At 41.3% G+C, this 15,944-nt stretch overlaps 1 protein-coding gene and 1 long non-coding RNA gene across 3 annotated transcripts in view; one reads left to right on the forward strand and one right to left on the reverse strand.

Annotated features, from left to right (window-relative positions):
- Positions 1-7,466, forward strand: part of LOC146712159 (protein NLRC3-like) — a 31,975-nt gene extending 24,509 nt beyond the window's left edge. The window contains exons 8-11 of one of the 2 annotated variants that reach the window (XM_085451932.1): positions 429-602; positions 6,410-6,459; positions 6,636-6,841; positions 7,003-7,133. In XM_085451932.1, the coding sequence (XP_085308058.1) occupies positions 429-602; positions 6,410-6,459; positions 6,636-6,841; positions 7,003-7,062 (490 nt within the window). In that variant the 3' untranslated portion in view covers positions 7,063-7,133. Of the gene's footprint in view, positions 1-428; positions 603-6,409; positions 6,460-6,635 lie in introns of both variants that reach the window. The other variant, XM_085451931.1, reaches the window with a different exon arrangement.
- A 3,859-nt stretch (positions 7,467-11,325) lies between these two features.
- On the reverse strand, positions 11,326-14,610 carry LOC146712160 (uncharacterized). The gene is made up of 4 exons (XR_014919010.1): positions 14,563-14,610; positions 13,247-13,291; positions 12,211-12,340; positions 11,326-11,714 (listed from the first exon to the last, which is right to left on the reverse strand). It is a non-coding gene; the product is annotated as an uncharacterized LOC146712160 (long non-coding RNA).
- Positions 14,611-15,944: the final 1,334 nt, after the last annotated feature.

A 15,944-nucleotide genomic window follows, 5' to 3' on the forward strand; every position in this document is an offset into this window, starting at 1 on the left:
TTTACATTTTATTTTTTGACAAACACATTTTACCATATGTCCTCTTTGATGCAACTCTCCCCATTAATACAGGACCCGCGTTTGTAGTACACTGGTGCCAAGCTTTGCATGGTTGTGGCTGGGTTCTTCTTTTAATTGACCAATAGTGCTAAAATTAAAAATATTCAGTCTCCGAGTGTTTGAGCATTTTGTACCTTAAGGTTGGGCTACTAGCTTTTCTTAGTTTTTCCAAAAGTACATTTTGATTAGTAAACAAATGTGTTATTTGTTATGAAATGATACATCATAAATAAAGCTTAACTAAATCAAATGAATGAATGGCACTATAATGAATGACACTTATGTTTGGGAGAAAGAAAGAAAAACAAATAAAACAATCTTTTCCTGCAGTGTTTACAGATTTATTCTTGTGTTTTGTGTGTCTTCAGTCTGTCAGGCTGTCTGATCACAGAGGAAGGCTGTATTTCTCTGGCCTCAGCTCTGAGCTCCAACCTCTCCCATCTGAGAGAGCTGGACCTGAGCTACAATCATCCAGGAGACTCAGGAATTAAGCTGCTGTCGGATGGACTGAAGAATCCAGGCTGGAGACTGGACACTCTCAGGTATGGAGAGAATTGCTGTGTCTCAATTCAGGTGCTGCATACAAAGCATTAAAACATGTTAAAAACACAACAGCCTTAATAAACGCAGAGTAGTTTGAACCCAGAATCAGGGTTCATACACTGAGGCTCAGACCCTGGAGGTATTGGACTACTTATGTAAACAATGTATAATGTACAGTGGGATGCAAAAGTTTGGGCCTTGTTAATAGTCATTATTTTCCTGTATAAATCGTTGGCTGTTACAATAAAAAATGTCAGTTAAATATATCATATAGGAGACACACAGTGATATTTAAGAAGTGAAATGAAGTTCATTGGATTTACAGAAAGTGTGCAATAATTGTTTAAACAAAATCAGGCAGGTGCATAAATTTGGGCACCACAAAAAAAGAAATGAAATCAATATTTAGTAGATCTGCCTTTTGCAGAAATTACAGCCTCTAAACGCTTCCTGTAGGTTCCAATGAGATTGTGGTTGTAGGTATTTTGGACCATTCCTCTTTACAAAACATCTCTAGTTCATTCAGGTTTGATAGCTTCCGAGCATGGACACCTCTCTTTAATTCACACCACAGATATTCAGTAATATTCAGGTCTGGGGACTGAGATGGCCGTTCCAGAACGTACTTGTTCCTCTGCATGAAAGCCTTAGTGCAGGGGTGTCAAACTCAAATACACAGTGGGCCAAAATTCAAAACTGGATCAAAGTCGTGGGCTAACGTTAATATTTATTGAAATATATTTATTCCTCCAGATATAAGAATGAATCTTTTCTTATGGACTCAAACATGTTTTGCTGAAAAACTGAATATGGAACAAGCAAAGCTTAATACTAAACAATATATGCCTTAGTGGATTTTGAGCAGTTTTTTGAGTCGTTGTCTTGTTGAAAGATCCAGCCCCGGCGCAGCTTCAGCTTTGTCACTGATTCCTGGACATTGGTCTCCAGAATTTGCAGATACTGAGTGGAATACATGTGTCCCTCAACTGTGACAAGATTCCCAGTCCCTGCACTGGCCACACAGCCCACAGCATGATGGAACCACCACCATATTTTACTGTAGTTAGCAGGTGTTTTTTCTTGCAATGCTGTGTTCTTTTTCCTCCATGACATAGTGCCCCTTGTTATGCCCAAATAACTCAATTGTAGTTTCATCACTCCACGGCACCTTATTCCAGAATGAAGCTGGCTTGTCCAAATCTGCTTTAGCAAACCTCAAGCGGCTCAGTTTGTGCTGTGGGCGGAGAAAAGGCTTCCTCTGCATCACTCTTATGGCGTTATTTTTGTGCCAGTATTCTGAGCGCACTTAAAACAAAATTTGTACATGCAAGTGTTGTATTTTGACTATAAATTTATTTTGAGTGAAGAAAAGCTAAATTTGAGGGAACAAAATTCATTGCTGCGTGCAAAAAACTGTATTTCAGTGTTTGCTATTATACACACACACACACACACACACACACACACACACACACACACACACACACACACACACACACACACGACAGCAGCCCCTCTCGCTCAGTTTTTGCATTTGCGCTCTCTCACAATGTGTTGCACTTTCAACATTTTCGCCTGTGCACGTTCAACTCTTTCTGTACACCATTATATTTGTGCCACAAAACCAGCCAATCACAGACTTGGATGCAAACAAATCTGATTGGCTGCATTCCTCCGCCACTGCCTCTTTTGAGTTTTGGACGGTGTGTGTGTGTGTGTGTGTGTGTGTGTGTGTGTGTTCCTGTCTAGCTATCTTTGTGAGGACCGAAATCTGCATTCTACCACACTTGTGAGAACCAGCAGTCACTTGTGAGGACACACAACCCGGTCCTCACATTTTTGAAGGCATTTAAAGGCATTTTTGACGCTCAAAATGTGGTTTTAGTGTCAGGGTTACAATTAGGTTATGGTTAGGTTTAGGGTAAGGGTTAGGGTTAGGCATTCATTTTTAATGGTTAGGGTAAGGGGCCAGGGAAAGCATTATGTCAATGAGGGTCCTCACTAAGATAGCTGAACGGGGGTGTGTGTGTGTGTGTATGGATAATAGCAAACACTGAAATACAGTTTTTTGCATGCAGCAATGAATTTTGTTCCCTCAAATTTAGCTTTTCTTCACTCAAAATAAATTTCTCCTCAAAATGCAACACTTGCACCTGCAATTTTTTCTTTTTTACGTGCGCTCAGAATAGTGGCACAAAAATAACGTCAGACACTCTCGCATATAGCATGTCCTTGTGTAGAGTGCACCGAATGGTTGAACGATGCATAGTGACGGAGAAAAAAAGTTCACTCAGACTGAGCTCCTAGTGGGAGAACAGTTTGATAACAGAAAAAACACCTCAGCACAAAAGCACATGACTATCAATACACCATAGAAACACAAGACAAGCAACAGGGGCGGGTAAAGGGTAAGAGAGAGCCGGTGTAGACAGCGCATCCGGTACTGCAGCATGTCTGCGCTGGTCCAGTTGACCGCCATCTTCCCCGGGAGGGCACAAGCATCGAAGGCATTTGGAAAGGGAGGGGGGATCAGTGTGTGCATATCAGTGCATGTGTATGTGTGTATGTGTCCATAGTTCAGCTGAGACAGTGTCCTTCGCCCCGCCAGGCTAAGTAAACAGTCTTCCAGCCAACCCAGGTGGCCTTACATAGAATGGGAAGGAACAGACTAAACACAGTCGCTATCAGGGTGTTTTTGGTGTTTTGTTTTCGGCTCCAGCCTTGAGGCCGCAGCTGGCGCCAAAGGGGTATCCGCATGAAGTGATGGTGGTTTTTACTTTAGTGCGAACAACTCATATGAATTTCAAAGCTGTTCTAACAGTCCAACACTGGTCTCTCAATCTCCCGTTGGAGAGCCGTGAGCTTCCTATGATGTTATCCAAACTTACGCTCCGTGATGTTGTCATTCTTTTTGCTCAAAGAGCAGGTTCTGAGAACTCACGACCGCAGTGCACTTCCCCAAGATGTCATCCAATTTACGCTCAAAGGTGTTATTCGAGCTAGCCCCAGTTTTTCACTCGGAGGTCTTGTTCTGAGGCGCTTGCAAAGAAAAGCGTCTGGACTTCTTTAAGTTACTTGAAGACGTTTCACCTCTCATCCGAGAAGCTTCTTCAGTTCTAAGGTCAAATGGTGGAGAGTCCCAGATATAAGCCTAGTGGGAGTGACAGAGGGACAAAAGGACCCCCTGATGATCCTCTAATCGCCTGAGCCAAGGTGTGAAAATGGGTGTGGGCCCCAATCAGCCAGTTTCGGGTGAGTTCATTGTGAAACCTGGCCCCACCTTATCATGCGAATTCCTGAGATCAGATGGCCCAGGATGTGAGTGGGCGTTAAGGCGTCTGGGAAGGGATCTCAAAACTGGATTCTAGATGGCAGAGAGTTGGTGTCGTAAACCCCCGCCTCTGTTCAAAGATGGTCGCTCACAGTGGACATAGATGGCTTCTTTCACTCCTCTTTCAAACCATCTGTCCTCTCTGTCCAAAATGTGAACATTGGCATCCTCGAAAGAGTGACCTGTGTCCTTAAGATGCAGATGGACTGCTGAGTCTTGTCCTGTGGAGGTGGCTCTTCTGTGTTGTGCCATGCGCTTGTGAAGTGGCTGTTTGGTCTCTCCAATGTAGAGGTCTGGGCATTCCTCGCTGCACTGTACAGCATACACCACATTGTTAAGTCTGTGTTTTGGCGTTTTATCTTTAACCAGTTTTTGTCTGAGTGTGTTGCTGGGTCTGAAGTGCACCGGGATGTCATGCTTGGAGAAAACTCTCCTGAGTTTCTCTGATACACCGGCTACATAGGGGATGACAATGTTGTTGCGTCTGTCCTTCTTATCCTCCCTCGCTGGTGTCTGGTCTTCTTTTCTGTGCCTCTTTGCTGACTTTAAGAACGCCCATTTAGGATAGCCACACGTTTTGAGTGCTTCCTTTACATGTGTGTGTTCCTTCTTTTTTCCTTCCGGCTTAGAGGGAACATGTTCTGCCCGGTGGTGTAGGGTCCTAATTACTCCAAGTTTGTGTTCCAGAGGGTGATGGGAGTCAAAGCGGAGGTACTGGTCCGTATGTGTGGGCTTCCGGTAAACTTCGATGTTGAGGTTGCCGTTCTCTTCAATGTGCACAGCGCAGTCCAGGAAAGGCAAACAGTTGTCCTTTGTGTCTTCCCTGGTGAACTTGATGTTTTTATCCACAGCGTTAATGTGCGCAGTGAAGGATTCCACTTCTTGTGTCTTGATTTTGACCCAGGTGCCGTCCACATATCTGTACCAGTGGCTGGGTACTCTTCCTTTGAAAGAGCCAAGAGCCTTCCTTTCCACTTCCTCCATGTAAAGGTTGGCTACAATAGGTGCCACGGGGGAGCCCATGGCACAGCCATGTTTTTGTCTGTAAAAGCCATTTTCACACCTTGGCTCAGGCGATTAGAGGATCATCAGGGGGTCCTTTTGTCCCTCTGTGGGGGGTCACTCCCACTAGGCTTATATCTGGGACTCTCCACCATTTGACCTTAGAACTGAAGAAGCTTCTCGGATGAGAGGTGAAACATCTTCAAGTAACTTAAAGAAGTCCAGACGCTTTTCTTTGCAAGCTCCTTTGACTATGATGACCTGGATGACTGAGAACCTTCACAGACATCTTGTTCTGAGTATTCACAGCAGCCGTAGCCTCTCCAAGATCTTATCCGTGCTGCACTCAATGAGCCCATTTTGAGAAACTCACGCCTCTCCCATCATTCCAATCCCAGCGGGCAGCCTTGTGGGGGTTTGAACAGCCGGTTCCATTTTCTTAATTCTTCGATAAGTCAGGGCCAAGCCAGCTCCGATCAGCCAGAACCCTGTTATCATGGTTCCGAATAGGTAGATATCTTCAGCACTCAGGCTCACCTAAGCCCAAACTTCTCATTGAGAAAGGGGTGTCAATTGCATTCAGAGACCAGTTGATCAAATCCATAATTCCTCTTTTAGGTTTTAGAGAACAGACTGTGAGAGAGTGTTCCAGGGAAAGTAATACACACGAGACAAGACAAGGACATAAGAAGCTAAGCAGGGAACATAAGGAAGAGGAGGAGGAGAAAAGTGCGACCGCCTTCGCTGAGAGCAAAAAAATAAATAAAATGAAGGCCTGTGGTACATAGCCGTAGTCCTTCACGGTGGCTGTAGTTAAACCTTTACAATATGTTCCTAACTGTGGAAACAGACGGCTTAAATCTCTGAGACAGATTTCTGTATCCTTCCCCTAAACCATGATGGTGAACAGTCTTTGTCTTCAGGTCATTTGAGAGTTGTTTTGAGACCTCCATGTTGCTACTGTTCAGAGAAAACTAAAAGAGGAGGGAAACTTACACTTGACCTCCTTAAATACTCTTTCTCATTATTGTATTCACCTGTGTATGTAGGTCAGGGGTCACTGAGCTTACCGAGACAATTTGAGTTCCAATAATTAGTTCTACAGGTTTTGGAATCAATAAAATGACAAATGACATCATTGACCCCAAACAAATTGGTAAAAACAAACAAACAAACAAAACCACTCTTGTTAGTAACTGTATTCTGAATACCACCTTTTTAAATGGTAACTGTAACGGAATACAGTTACTCATATTCTGTATTGTAAATACGTAACTGCGGTACATGTATTCCGTTACTCCCCAACACTGTGTATCATCAGCAGTTTGATCCACATATGGATTGAAGTGTATTTGTGAAAATGTTGGACTGTTCCTTTATCAGTGTCTAACAGTATATGTATGAGAGCCATGTAATGTCCATGTGTGCCTGCTGAAAGAGACTGTGCTGCTCTGACCCCCCTCCTCCTTTCAGGGTGGAGCCTGCTGGAGTCCAATGGTTAACAACAGGAGGTCTGAGGAAATGTAAGTGTGTTTTTATTGTGATTCATGAAAACAAAGCAGCACACATTCAACCATCTTCAAACTGTCACATCACTCATTCACATCTCTGATGTCAGGAGTCATCATCAAAGTGTCAAATCAATGAACAGATGATGGATCAATAACTGCAGCTGGATTGTGTTTGTTCTCTCCATCAGATTCCTGCAAACTCACAATCGACAAAAACACAGTGAACACAAACCTCCAACTGTCTGACAACAACAGGAAGGTGACACATGTGGAGGAGGTTCAGTCATATCCTGATCATCCAGACAGATTTGAGGAACCTCAGCTGCTGTGTACAGATGGTCTGACTGGTCGCTGTTACTGGGAGGTCGAGTGGAGAGGAAGGGTTGATATAGCAGTGAGTTACAGGAGCATCAAAAGGAAAGGAGGCAGTTATGACTGTAGGTTTGGAAACAATGATCACTCCTGGAGTCTGAGATGCTCTGATGATGGTCGTCTTCGTGTCTGTGACAGTAACAGACAAACACTCATATCCGCCTCCTCCTCTGTCTCTAACAGAGTGGCAGTGTATGTGGACTGTCCTGCTGGCACTCTGTCCTTCTACAGAGTCTCCTCTGACTCTCTGATCCACCTCCACACCTTCAACACCACATTCACTGAAATGCTTTATCCTGGGTTTTGGGTCAGGTCTGGTTCCTCAGCGTGTGTGCTGAGTGGAGTGTAAAGAGAAAATTTTTATCATTAGAGAAAAAATGACCAGTAATCATCCCACAGATGTAATATTATCTACAGCTACTCTTAGTACCATTGATGTTAAGTTAGACTCTTTTTCTCCAATTGATCTTTCTGAGTTAACTTCAATAATTACTTCCTCCAAACCTTCAACGTGTCTTTTAGACCCCATTCCTACAAAACTGCTCAAAGAAGTCCTGCCATTAATTAATTCTTCGATCTTAAATATGAACAACCTATCTCTAATAATCGGCTATGTACCACAGGCCTTCAAGCTGGCTGTAGTTAAACCTTTACTCAAAAAGCATCTCTAGACCCAGCAGTCTTAGCTAATTATAGGCCAATCTCCAACCTTCCTTTCATATCAAACATCCTTGAAAGAGTAGTTGTCAAACAGCTAACAGATCATCTGCAGAGGAATGGTTTATTTGAAGAGTTTCAGTCAGGTTTCAGAGCTCAGCACAGCACAGAAACAGCTTTAGTGAAGGTTACAAATGATCTTCTTATGGCCTCTGACAGTGGACTCATCTCTGTGCTTGTCCTGCTGGACCTCAGTGCAGCGTTCGAGACTGTTGACCATAATTCAGATCAAACTGAGGTTATTGTACTCGGCCCTGAAAATCTTAGAAATATGGTATCTAAGCAGATTCTTACTCTGGATGGCATTACCTTGGCCTCCAGTAACGCTGTGAGGAACCTTGGAGTCATTTTTGACCAGGACATGTCCTTCAACGCTCATATTAAACAAATATGTAAGACTGCTTTCTTCCATTTGCGCAACATCTCTAAAATTAGAAATATCCTGTCTCAGAGTAACGCTGAAAAACTAGTTCATGCATTTATTACTTCCAGGCTGGACGACTGTAATTCATTATTATCAGGATGTCTGTTAGATTTTGTATTGTTGATTGTCATTTATGCTTAGAAATATTTAACCATATATGCTTAGAGGTGTATAATCATTTGTAGATTGAAAGAATGTCTCATCCTAGGAGGTCTGTAACAACTCTGATGTAGCATGAAGAGGGGAGTGCGTTCACTCCTCTAGAGTGTTCTGGCATAGATCCGTATCTTCTCTTGTTGATTTATGGCATAGCAAACACACGTATATCTGTTTAAGTATAAGAGCCTTTTGTTCAGATGGACCCGCTAGACTCTTCACAGGGTCACATCTTGACCTCACACAAATCACACACACATACACACACACACACACACACATACGTGTTTTCATGATATATCAGTACATATGACAAAAATGTGACAAATGGGAACGTGCTTTTCTGAAGGTCCTAGAGGCATGGGAATCTCAAAGAATTTGACCCATGCTTCCAGGAACACGCCCATCTGTTGAGATTTTGGCTAGGGCTAAATTTTGGTCAAACCTGAATTTAATGCTACTTGTGAGGACACTGTCAGGTTTATGTGACTTATGAGTACCATAAGGTCACACACAGATATTTCATGTTTAGGTGAATTGTGAAGCTCATGGAAACACATAATTTTCAAGTATACATGACTTATAAGGACCAGGTAAGGGTAGGTTCTGCATTTTTAGCTTGGCTCCTTTTGAGATTACAATATAATAGACATGGATGCACAATAGTAATGCTCACCAGTCGGGTAACTTCTGACAGAAATATCAGACATTTATGTGTTAATAAAACAGTAAATCTGAGCTGACTTAAAAAAAAAAGACATGGGTCAAATGTGGTCAGTCTACTTTTTAAGTCTTGATATTGTAATGCATTAATTCATTTTGTAGTGAATGTTCATGTGAATAAAAACGTGTAACATTATCTGCCTTTCTTATCATTTAATTGCAAAAAGCACCCAGCATAAACCACAGATTTATGAGTAAGAACAATGCAATACAGAAAACTGCAATGCTGACATAACTGTGGAAGTAACAAAGTATCTCTCTTGCTTGTTTCTTTTTTCTTGCATCTTTCTTTTAATGCTATGATCCTGTTGTGGATGTAGTACCTTATGACAACCCAGTCTCTGCCTTTCAGAGCTGCCGGCTCTGCTTGGAGGCAGCAAGGCAAGGCAAGGCAAGTTTATTTGTATAGCACAATTCAACAACAAGGTGATTCAAAGTGCTTTACAGAGACATTAGAAACAAAAACAAATAAAAAGCATGATTTAAAATTGATTAAAACAAGCAAATAAACTAACTAATTAACAAACAAACAAACAAACAAAACAGTATATAAAATCAGAACAGTAGATAAAATCAGTAGTTAAATGTAAGTTTTGAAATTTAAGCTTAAAAGTGTGGATTTGGTGCTTTATTCAAATGCAGCTGAGAACAGGTGAGTCTTCAACCTGGATTTAAATAAACTGAGTGTTTCAGCTGATCTGAGGCTTTCTGGGAGTTTGTTCCAGATATAAGGAGCATAAAAGCTGAATGCAGCTTCTCCGTGTGTGGTTCTGACTCTGGGAACTGATAAAAGACCGGATCCAGATGACCTGAGTGATCTGGAAGGTTCATACTGGGTCAGGAGGTCCCTGATGTATTTTGGTCCTAATCCATTCAGAGCTTTATAGACCAGCATCAGAACTTTAAAGTCTATCCTCTGACGGACAGGCAGCCAGTGTAAAGACCTCAGAGCTGGACTGATGTGGTCCACTTTTTTGGTCTTAGTGAGGACTCGAGCAGCAGAGTTCTGAATGAGCTGTAGTTGTCTGACTGATTTTTTAGGTAGACTTGTAAAGATGCTGTTACAGTAATCAAGCCTACTAAAGATGAATGCATGGACTAGTTTTTCCAGGTCCTGTTGAGACATCAGATCTTTTATCCTTGAAATATTCTTGAGGTGATAGTAAGCTGACTTTGTTATTGTCTTAATGTTTTTTTCTAAGTTTAGGTCTGCATCCATCACTACACCCAAATTTCTCGCCTGGTTTGTGGTTTTTAGATGTATAGATTGAAGTTCTCTGGTGACCTGTAATCGTTTTTCTTTGGCGCCAAAGACTATTACCTCAGTTTTGTTTTTGTTTAGCTGGAGAAAATTGTGGCACAACCAGTCATTGATTTCCTCAATGCATTTACCAAGAGCCTGCACAGGGCCTTGGTCTCCTGGTGACATTGTGATATATATTTGTGTGTCATCTGCATAGCTGTGATAGTTTATTTTGTTGTTGTTTATAATCTGTGCCAGTGGGAGCATGTAAATGTTAAACAGAAGGGGTCCCAAGATGGAACCTTGGGGAACTCCACATGTGATACTTGTCTGCTCAGATGTGAAGTTACCTATTGATACAAAGTATTTCCTGTTTTCTAAGTATGTTTTGAACCAGTTTAGTACAGTTCCTGAAAGACCTGTCCAGTTCTCCAGTCGTTTGAGTAATATGTTGTGGTCAACTGTATCAAATGCTGCACTGAGATCCAGTAAAACTAAGACTGACATTTTTCCACTGTCTGTATTCAGACATATGTCATTAAACACTTTGGTCAGAGCGGTTTCAGTGCTGTGGTTCTGTCTAAAACCTGACTGGAAGGCATCGTAGCAATTATTCTGTTTTAAGAAGTAATTGAGCTGTTGAGAAACTGCTTTTTCAATGATCTTACTTAAAAATGGGAGATTTGAGATCGGCCTGTAGTTGTTCATTTGTGTCTTGTCAAGATTGTCCTTTTTCAGTATAGGTTTGATTACAGCAGTTTTTAGTGGTTCTGGAAACACACCTGATAATAAAGAAAAGTTGACGATCTGTAACAGGTCTGACTCTAAAGTCTTTGAGACCTTTTTGAAAAAACTTGTTGGCAGGACATCTAAACAGCAGGAGGAGGAGTTCAGTTGACCCAAGATGTCCTCCAGGTCTTTGCTGTTAATAGGTTGAAACTGTTTCATGGTGTTTAAACAGTTTTTTGGTGGACACAGTACATATCCTGGATCTGCTGTTGATGTACCGATTGCTTGTCTAATTTTTTGGATTTTTTCTGTGAAGAATTTGGCAAAGTCATTGCAGGCCATGGTCGAATGAAGTTCAGCTGCCACTGACACAGGAGGGTTTGTTAGCCTGTCAACTGTAGAAAATAAGACCCGAGCATTATGGCTGTTTTTAGTGATGATGTCAGAGAAGTAGGACCTCCTTGCACTCCTCAGTTGTAAATTATAATTGTGAATTTTCTCTTTATAAATGTCATAATGAACCTGGAGGTTTGTTTTTCTCCATCTGCGCTCAGCTTTCCTACACTCTCTTTTTTCATTTTTCACCAGTGTGGAGTTTCTCCATGGAGACTTTTTCCTTCCAGAGATAACCTTCACCTTAATGGGAGCAATAGTGTCCATTACATTTAACATGTTAGCATTGAAGCTATTGACGAGCTCATTGACTGACCCTCTGGACAGGTCAGGTGTTAATGGGAAGACCTGGTTAAAAATTGCACTACTGTGTTCAGTTATACACCGTTTTGTGATCACTCAGCAGTCACATTCCTTTTTACCTGGTACTTTGCAGCTTTTTATGAAGTGAAACGTGCCGCTCAGCAACCTTCACTTCATCATTTGTCCACTTGCTTCTCACCGTCCCAGCTGTCATAAATGGAAACAAAAGAAAATATCTTAATGTGAATGCAAGAAAAGATAGAAAATATTCTAGTTTATAATGTGAATACAAAATATTCTTAAACCTTGCTTTCTACTGGAGCACTTTAAAGGAGCAATAAGCACAATTCATCATACTTAGGTTGAAGGAATTAAAAATGACTATGTGAAGAACTAGAGGTGTAATTACATCTGGAGTACAGCATGAAGTCACAATCCCTCTCTCTGTGTTGATCTCCAGCCATAGACTTTGGTTTGGTTTACAGGCAGTGCAAAACATCACACCTAGCAGTGAAAAGATATTGCTTATTGCTCCTTTAAGGATGCTTGGAATGAACCATTTGAAGTGCTGTGTTCTGCTGGGAATCAAATAAGATGAAATGATTTATGATAAAAGCTCTGAATAGTGTCATGTCTGAAAACAAACTTGTTCTTTGATCACAAGTATATTAACCTAAAACATTTTGTATTTGGGTGCCTTTACCCCTTCTTGGTGAAGTGTTGCTAATGTTTTTGTTGTCCAGGGTGATTGAGGCAGAGGTGCCCTTCATGTTGTCCAGGGCAGCTGAGTAAAGCGTGTGGCTTGGAACCCCCGGAATACTTGGTCCTTGAGCCTTTGAAAAGTAACAGTGAAATATGAGAATCAATGCATGCAATAGGTCTGTTTGCTTTTTTCTCTGCATTGTAGGCAAAGTCAGCATTGGGCAGTGTGTAATTCTACATTAAGGGGCTAAGGGGCGATCGTGGCTCAAGAGTTGTAATCAGAAGGTTACCGGTTCGAGCCCCAGCTCCAACAGTCTCGGTCGTTGTGTCCTTGGGCGAGACACTTCACCCGTTGCCTACTGGTGGTGGTCAGAGGGCCCGGTGGCGCCAGTGTCCGGCAGCCTCGCCTCTGTCAGTGCGCCGCAGGGTGGCTGTGGCTACACTGTAGCTGCCATCACCAGTGTGTGAATGTGTGTGTGAATGGGTGGATGATTGGATGTGTAAAGCGCTTTGGGGTCCTTAGGGACTAGAAAAGCGCTATATAAATATAGGATATTTACCATTTGATATGAATATTTTACATGTGAACATAATCTACTAATAATACTCATCACAGTGTGATTGTTTGAAATCGGATAGAGTGTTATTATATTCATGACAAACATCCCTGCTGTTCAGTTTCAATGTAACACAAACTAGAGTTGTTGGTTCTACCAATTGAGAAAGGCTAAAAAAAACAAATTCATGTCCTTCATGGCTTAAAACAATCTGAGGACAATGTAACACAAAAAGATCAAATTTAGTAGGAATAAAGATCAAGCTGATGCTTTAAAGGGAAAGTTAGGACTAACAAATCATACGCCAATTTCTTTCTCCTAAGATGTTCACAAACAAGTAATGCTAATGTTGAATATGGGAAACTTTAAATCAAACTGATTATTTTAGTACAATTAAAGTGCATTTCATTTATGCACTAGGCCCAACTGACACATATACTTGATGCAAAATACAAAAAATGAAGTGGGTGTGTCACTCACCAATTGGTCTGAAGGAGGTTGAGGCAAGACCTCGGCACTTGGTGTCTGCAACAAAAGACAACAATATAACGTCAGAGACATTCTCTAGTATAAATCCCGACTATTTAATTAACTACAGATCATATTTGCATCAGTGAATATTATTACAGAAGGATCTGACTTCCTTATACCAGATTCTATAGAAACTTAACACTGTACGGTTCTGCTACCCAACGATATGAGGACAGTGTAACACACACTAGAGTTGTTGGTCCTACCACATGAGGAAGGCAACTGAAACACAGTCATGTCCTTCACAGCTTAAAACAATATGAGGACATGACGACTGAACACGTGTAGAGTTCACATTCCTGACTTCTAACTTCTCCTGCTGTTGTCAATAAAAGCTCTAAACCCAACACACTGCAGCGTGTTGTGCGCTCTGCTGAGAAGGTGATTGGCTGCAGACTCCCATCTCTGCAGGACCTGTACACCTCCAGGACACTGGGGCGTGCAGCTCGGATCTCAGCTGACCCTTCTCACCCTGGACACAGTCTGTTTGACCTGCTCCCCTCAGGCAGGAGGCTCCGGTCCATTCGCACCAGAACCTCTCGCCATAAGAACAGTTTCTTCCCCTCTGCTGTTGGACACATGAACAATAAACGTACGACTGTTCCCACCACTAACACATGACCCTACGCTGTGTCACTGCATCATTCCATGTTTGGCACTGATCACCACCTGCACTCATGTATATATCTTTCTACGTAGCACTTTTAATTCTTATTCTCATGTATATATCTCATGTATATCTCATGCATATATCTTTCTACGTAGCACTTTTAATTCTTATTCTTACTTTTATTTTTTCATGTCTATTTAAGCGCAATTTTATGACAGTATGTTTGCACTGAAGCACCGCAGCAATTTCCTAATGTTGTAAACCTGCTCAACATTTGGCAATAAAACCCTTTCTGATTCTGATTCTGATTCTGATGTAAAGCCATCTATTTCCCCAGAAATTAAATCATGTAAACTGATCAGCGGGAGCTTAATTGGACAAAAACATGTGTAAAAGGACAAAAATATCAAATTTTGTCAGAATAAAGACCAAGCTGATGCTTTAAGGGAAAGTTTGGACTAACAAATGGTATAGACAATTACTTTATCCTAATGCTAATGTTGGTTTTGGTTAACTTTAACTCAAACTGATTGTTTTAGTACAATTAAAGTGCATTTCATTTATGCACTAGGCCCAACTGACACATATACTTGATGCCAAATACAAAAAAATAATGTGTAACCTGTTGGAAGAATGAAGTGGGTGTGTCACTCACCAATTGGTCTGAAGGAGGTTGAGGCAGGACCTCGGCACTTGGTGTCTGCAACAAAAGACAACAATATAACGTCAGAAACATTCTCTAGTATAAATCCCGACTATTTAATTAACTACAGATCATATTTGTATCAGTGAATATTATTACAGAAGGATCTGACTTCCTTATACCAGATTCTATAGAAACTTAAGACTGTACGGTTCTGCTACCCAACGATATGATGACAGTGTAACACACACTAGAGTTGTTGGTCCTACCACATGAGGAAGGCAACTGAAACACAGTCATGTCCTTCACAGCTTAAAACAATATGAGGACAGTGTAACACACACTACAATCACTGGTCCTACCATATGAGGACTTCTACTTTCCTGTTGGAGGTTGAGACACGATAGAGGGACAGCAGGGTAGTAGCTTGCACAAATGATTCTATTGACACAACAGGGAAGTGAGATTAATGAACTGAACGCAACAGACTCTTTCAAAATAAAACAGGAAACATGGCATGAAAATACAAACGTGGTAATATACAGCCCTAACATAAACTCCTTAAACCAATATTAATAACGTTAAGCCAAACTCACCTAACCCGCCATTAAACATAAGAAACTCAAAAACCGTAGAATAACATGAGAAACGCTGGGCCAGAGACCCAGACCGTGAGCAAATAACTATAATATTATTGATTTGTGCCGAATACGAAAACATTAATATTATCATTTAAATCCCCCCAAGCATATCTTGTGTTGAAAAAAATGTGTGTTGCAGTTAGCTACACTGAGCTTAGACTGACTGTCTCTGCAGTTGAAGATGCAGAGCACATGCAAGGCCGTACCTTTAACTCCGGTGGGAATTTAAAAACAGCTAAATTTAACTTCTAATATCTATTGTTAAAGATAAATCTTAAGTAATTTTTTAACATTTATCATCATTCACCACTTTCAATTTGTTCAAATCGATTGTGTATTGTTTTAATTCCGTTTAACTAACCTTAATTAGCTTGTTAAACATACAACTTTACCTCGCCAAGCGTGCGTCGAAGCATGGATATCAAAGGTAAATACATACCTCAAGATAAATCTCTCCTGAGTGCTGAAGGTCCCGGATGTGCCGTTCACGCAGAGCTCCGGCGAGTTTTTATCTTGCCGTGACCAGCAGCTCTTTGGTTGAGGCTTTCGAACAATCAGATGCATCTTTACTCACTTGTTGACCAATCAGAGACGTCGTTCTATGCTCCACTGACGAAATGCTGCATCCTCTCACCAGCCACGGTCTCTCCTCGTCCATTTAACAACAAAAACACAGCAACACGTGCTGGATTTGAGGTAGGAACACTTGAGAACTGTCACAATGTTTTGCAAACTGCTGTTACAGTTAATTTC

Source organism: Copadichromis virginalis, linkage group LG3 (assembly GCF_057382275.1).
Source record: "Copadichromis virginalis isolate Kocher_CV1m ecotype Utaka linkage group LG3, C_Virginalis_male_GT1.1, whole genome shotgun sequence".
NCBI classification, from domain to species: domain Eukaryota; kingdom Metazoa; phylum Chordata; class Actinopteri; order Cichliformes; family Cichlidae; genus Copadichromis; species Copadichromis virginalis.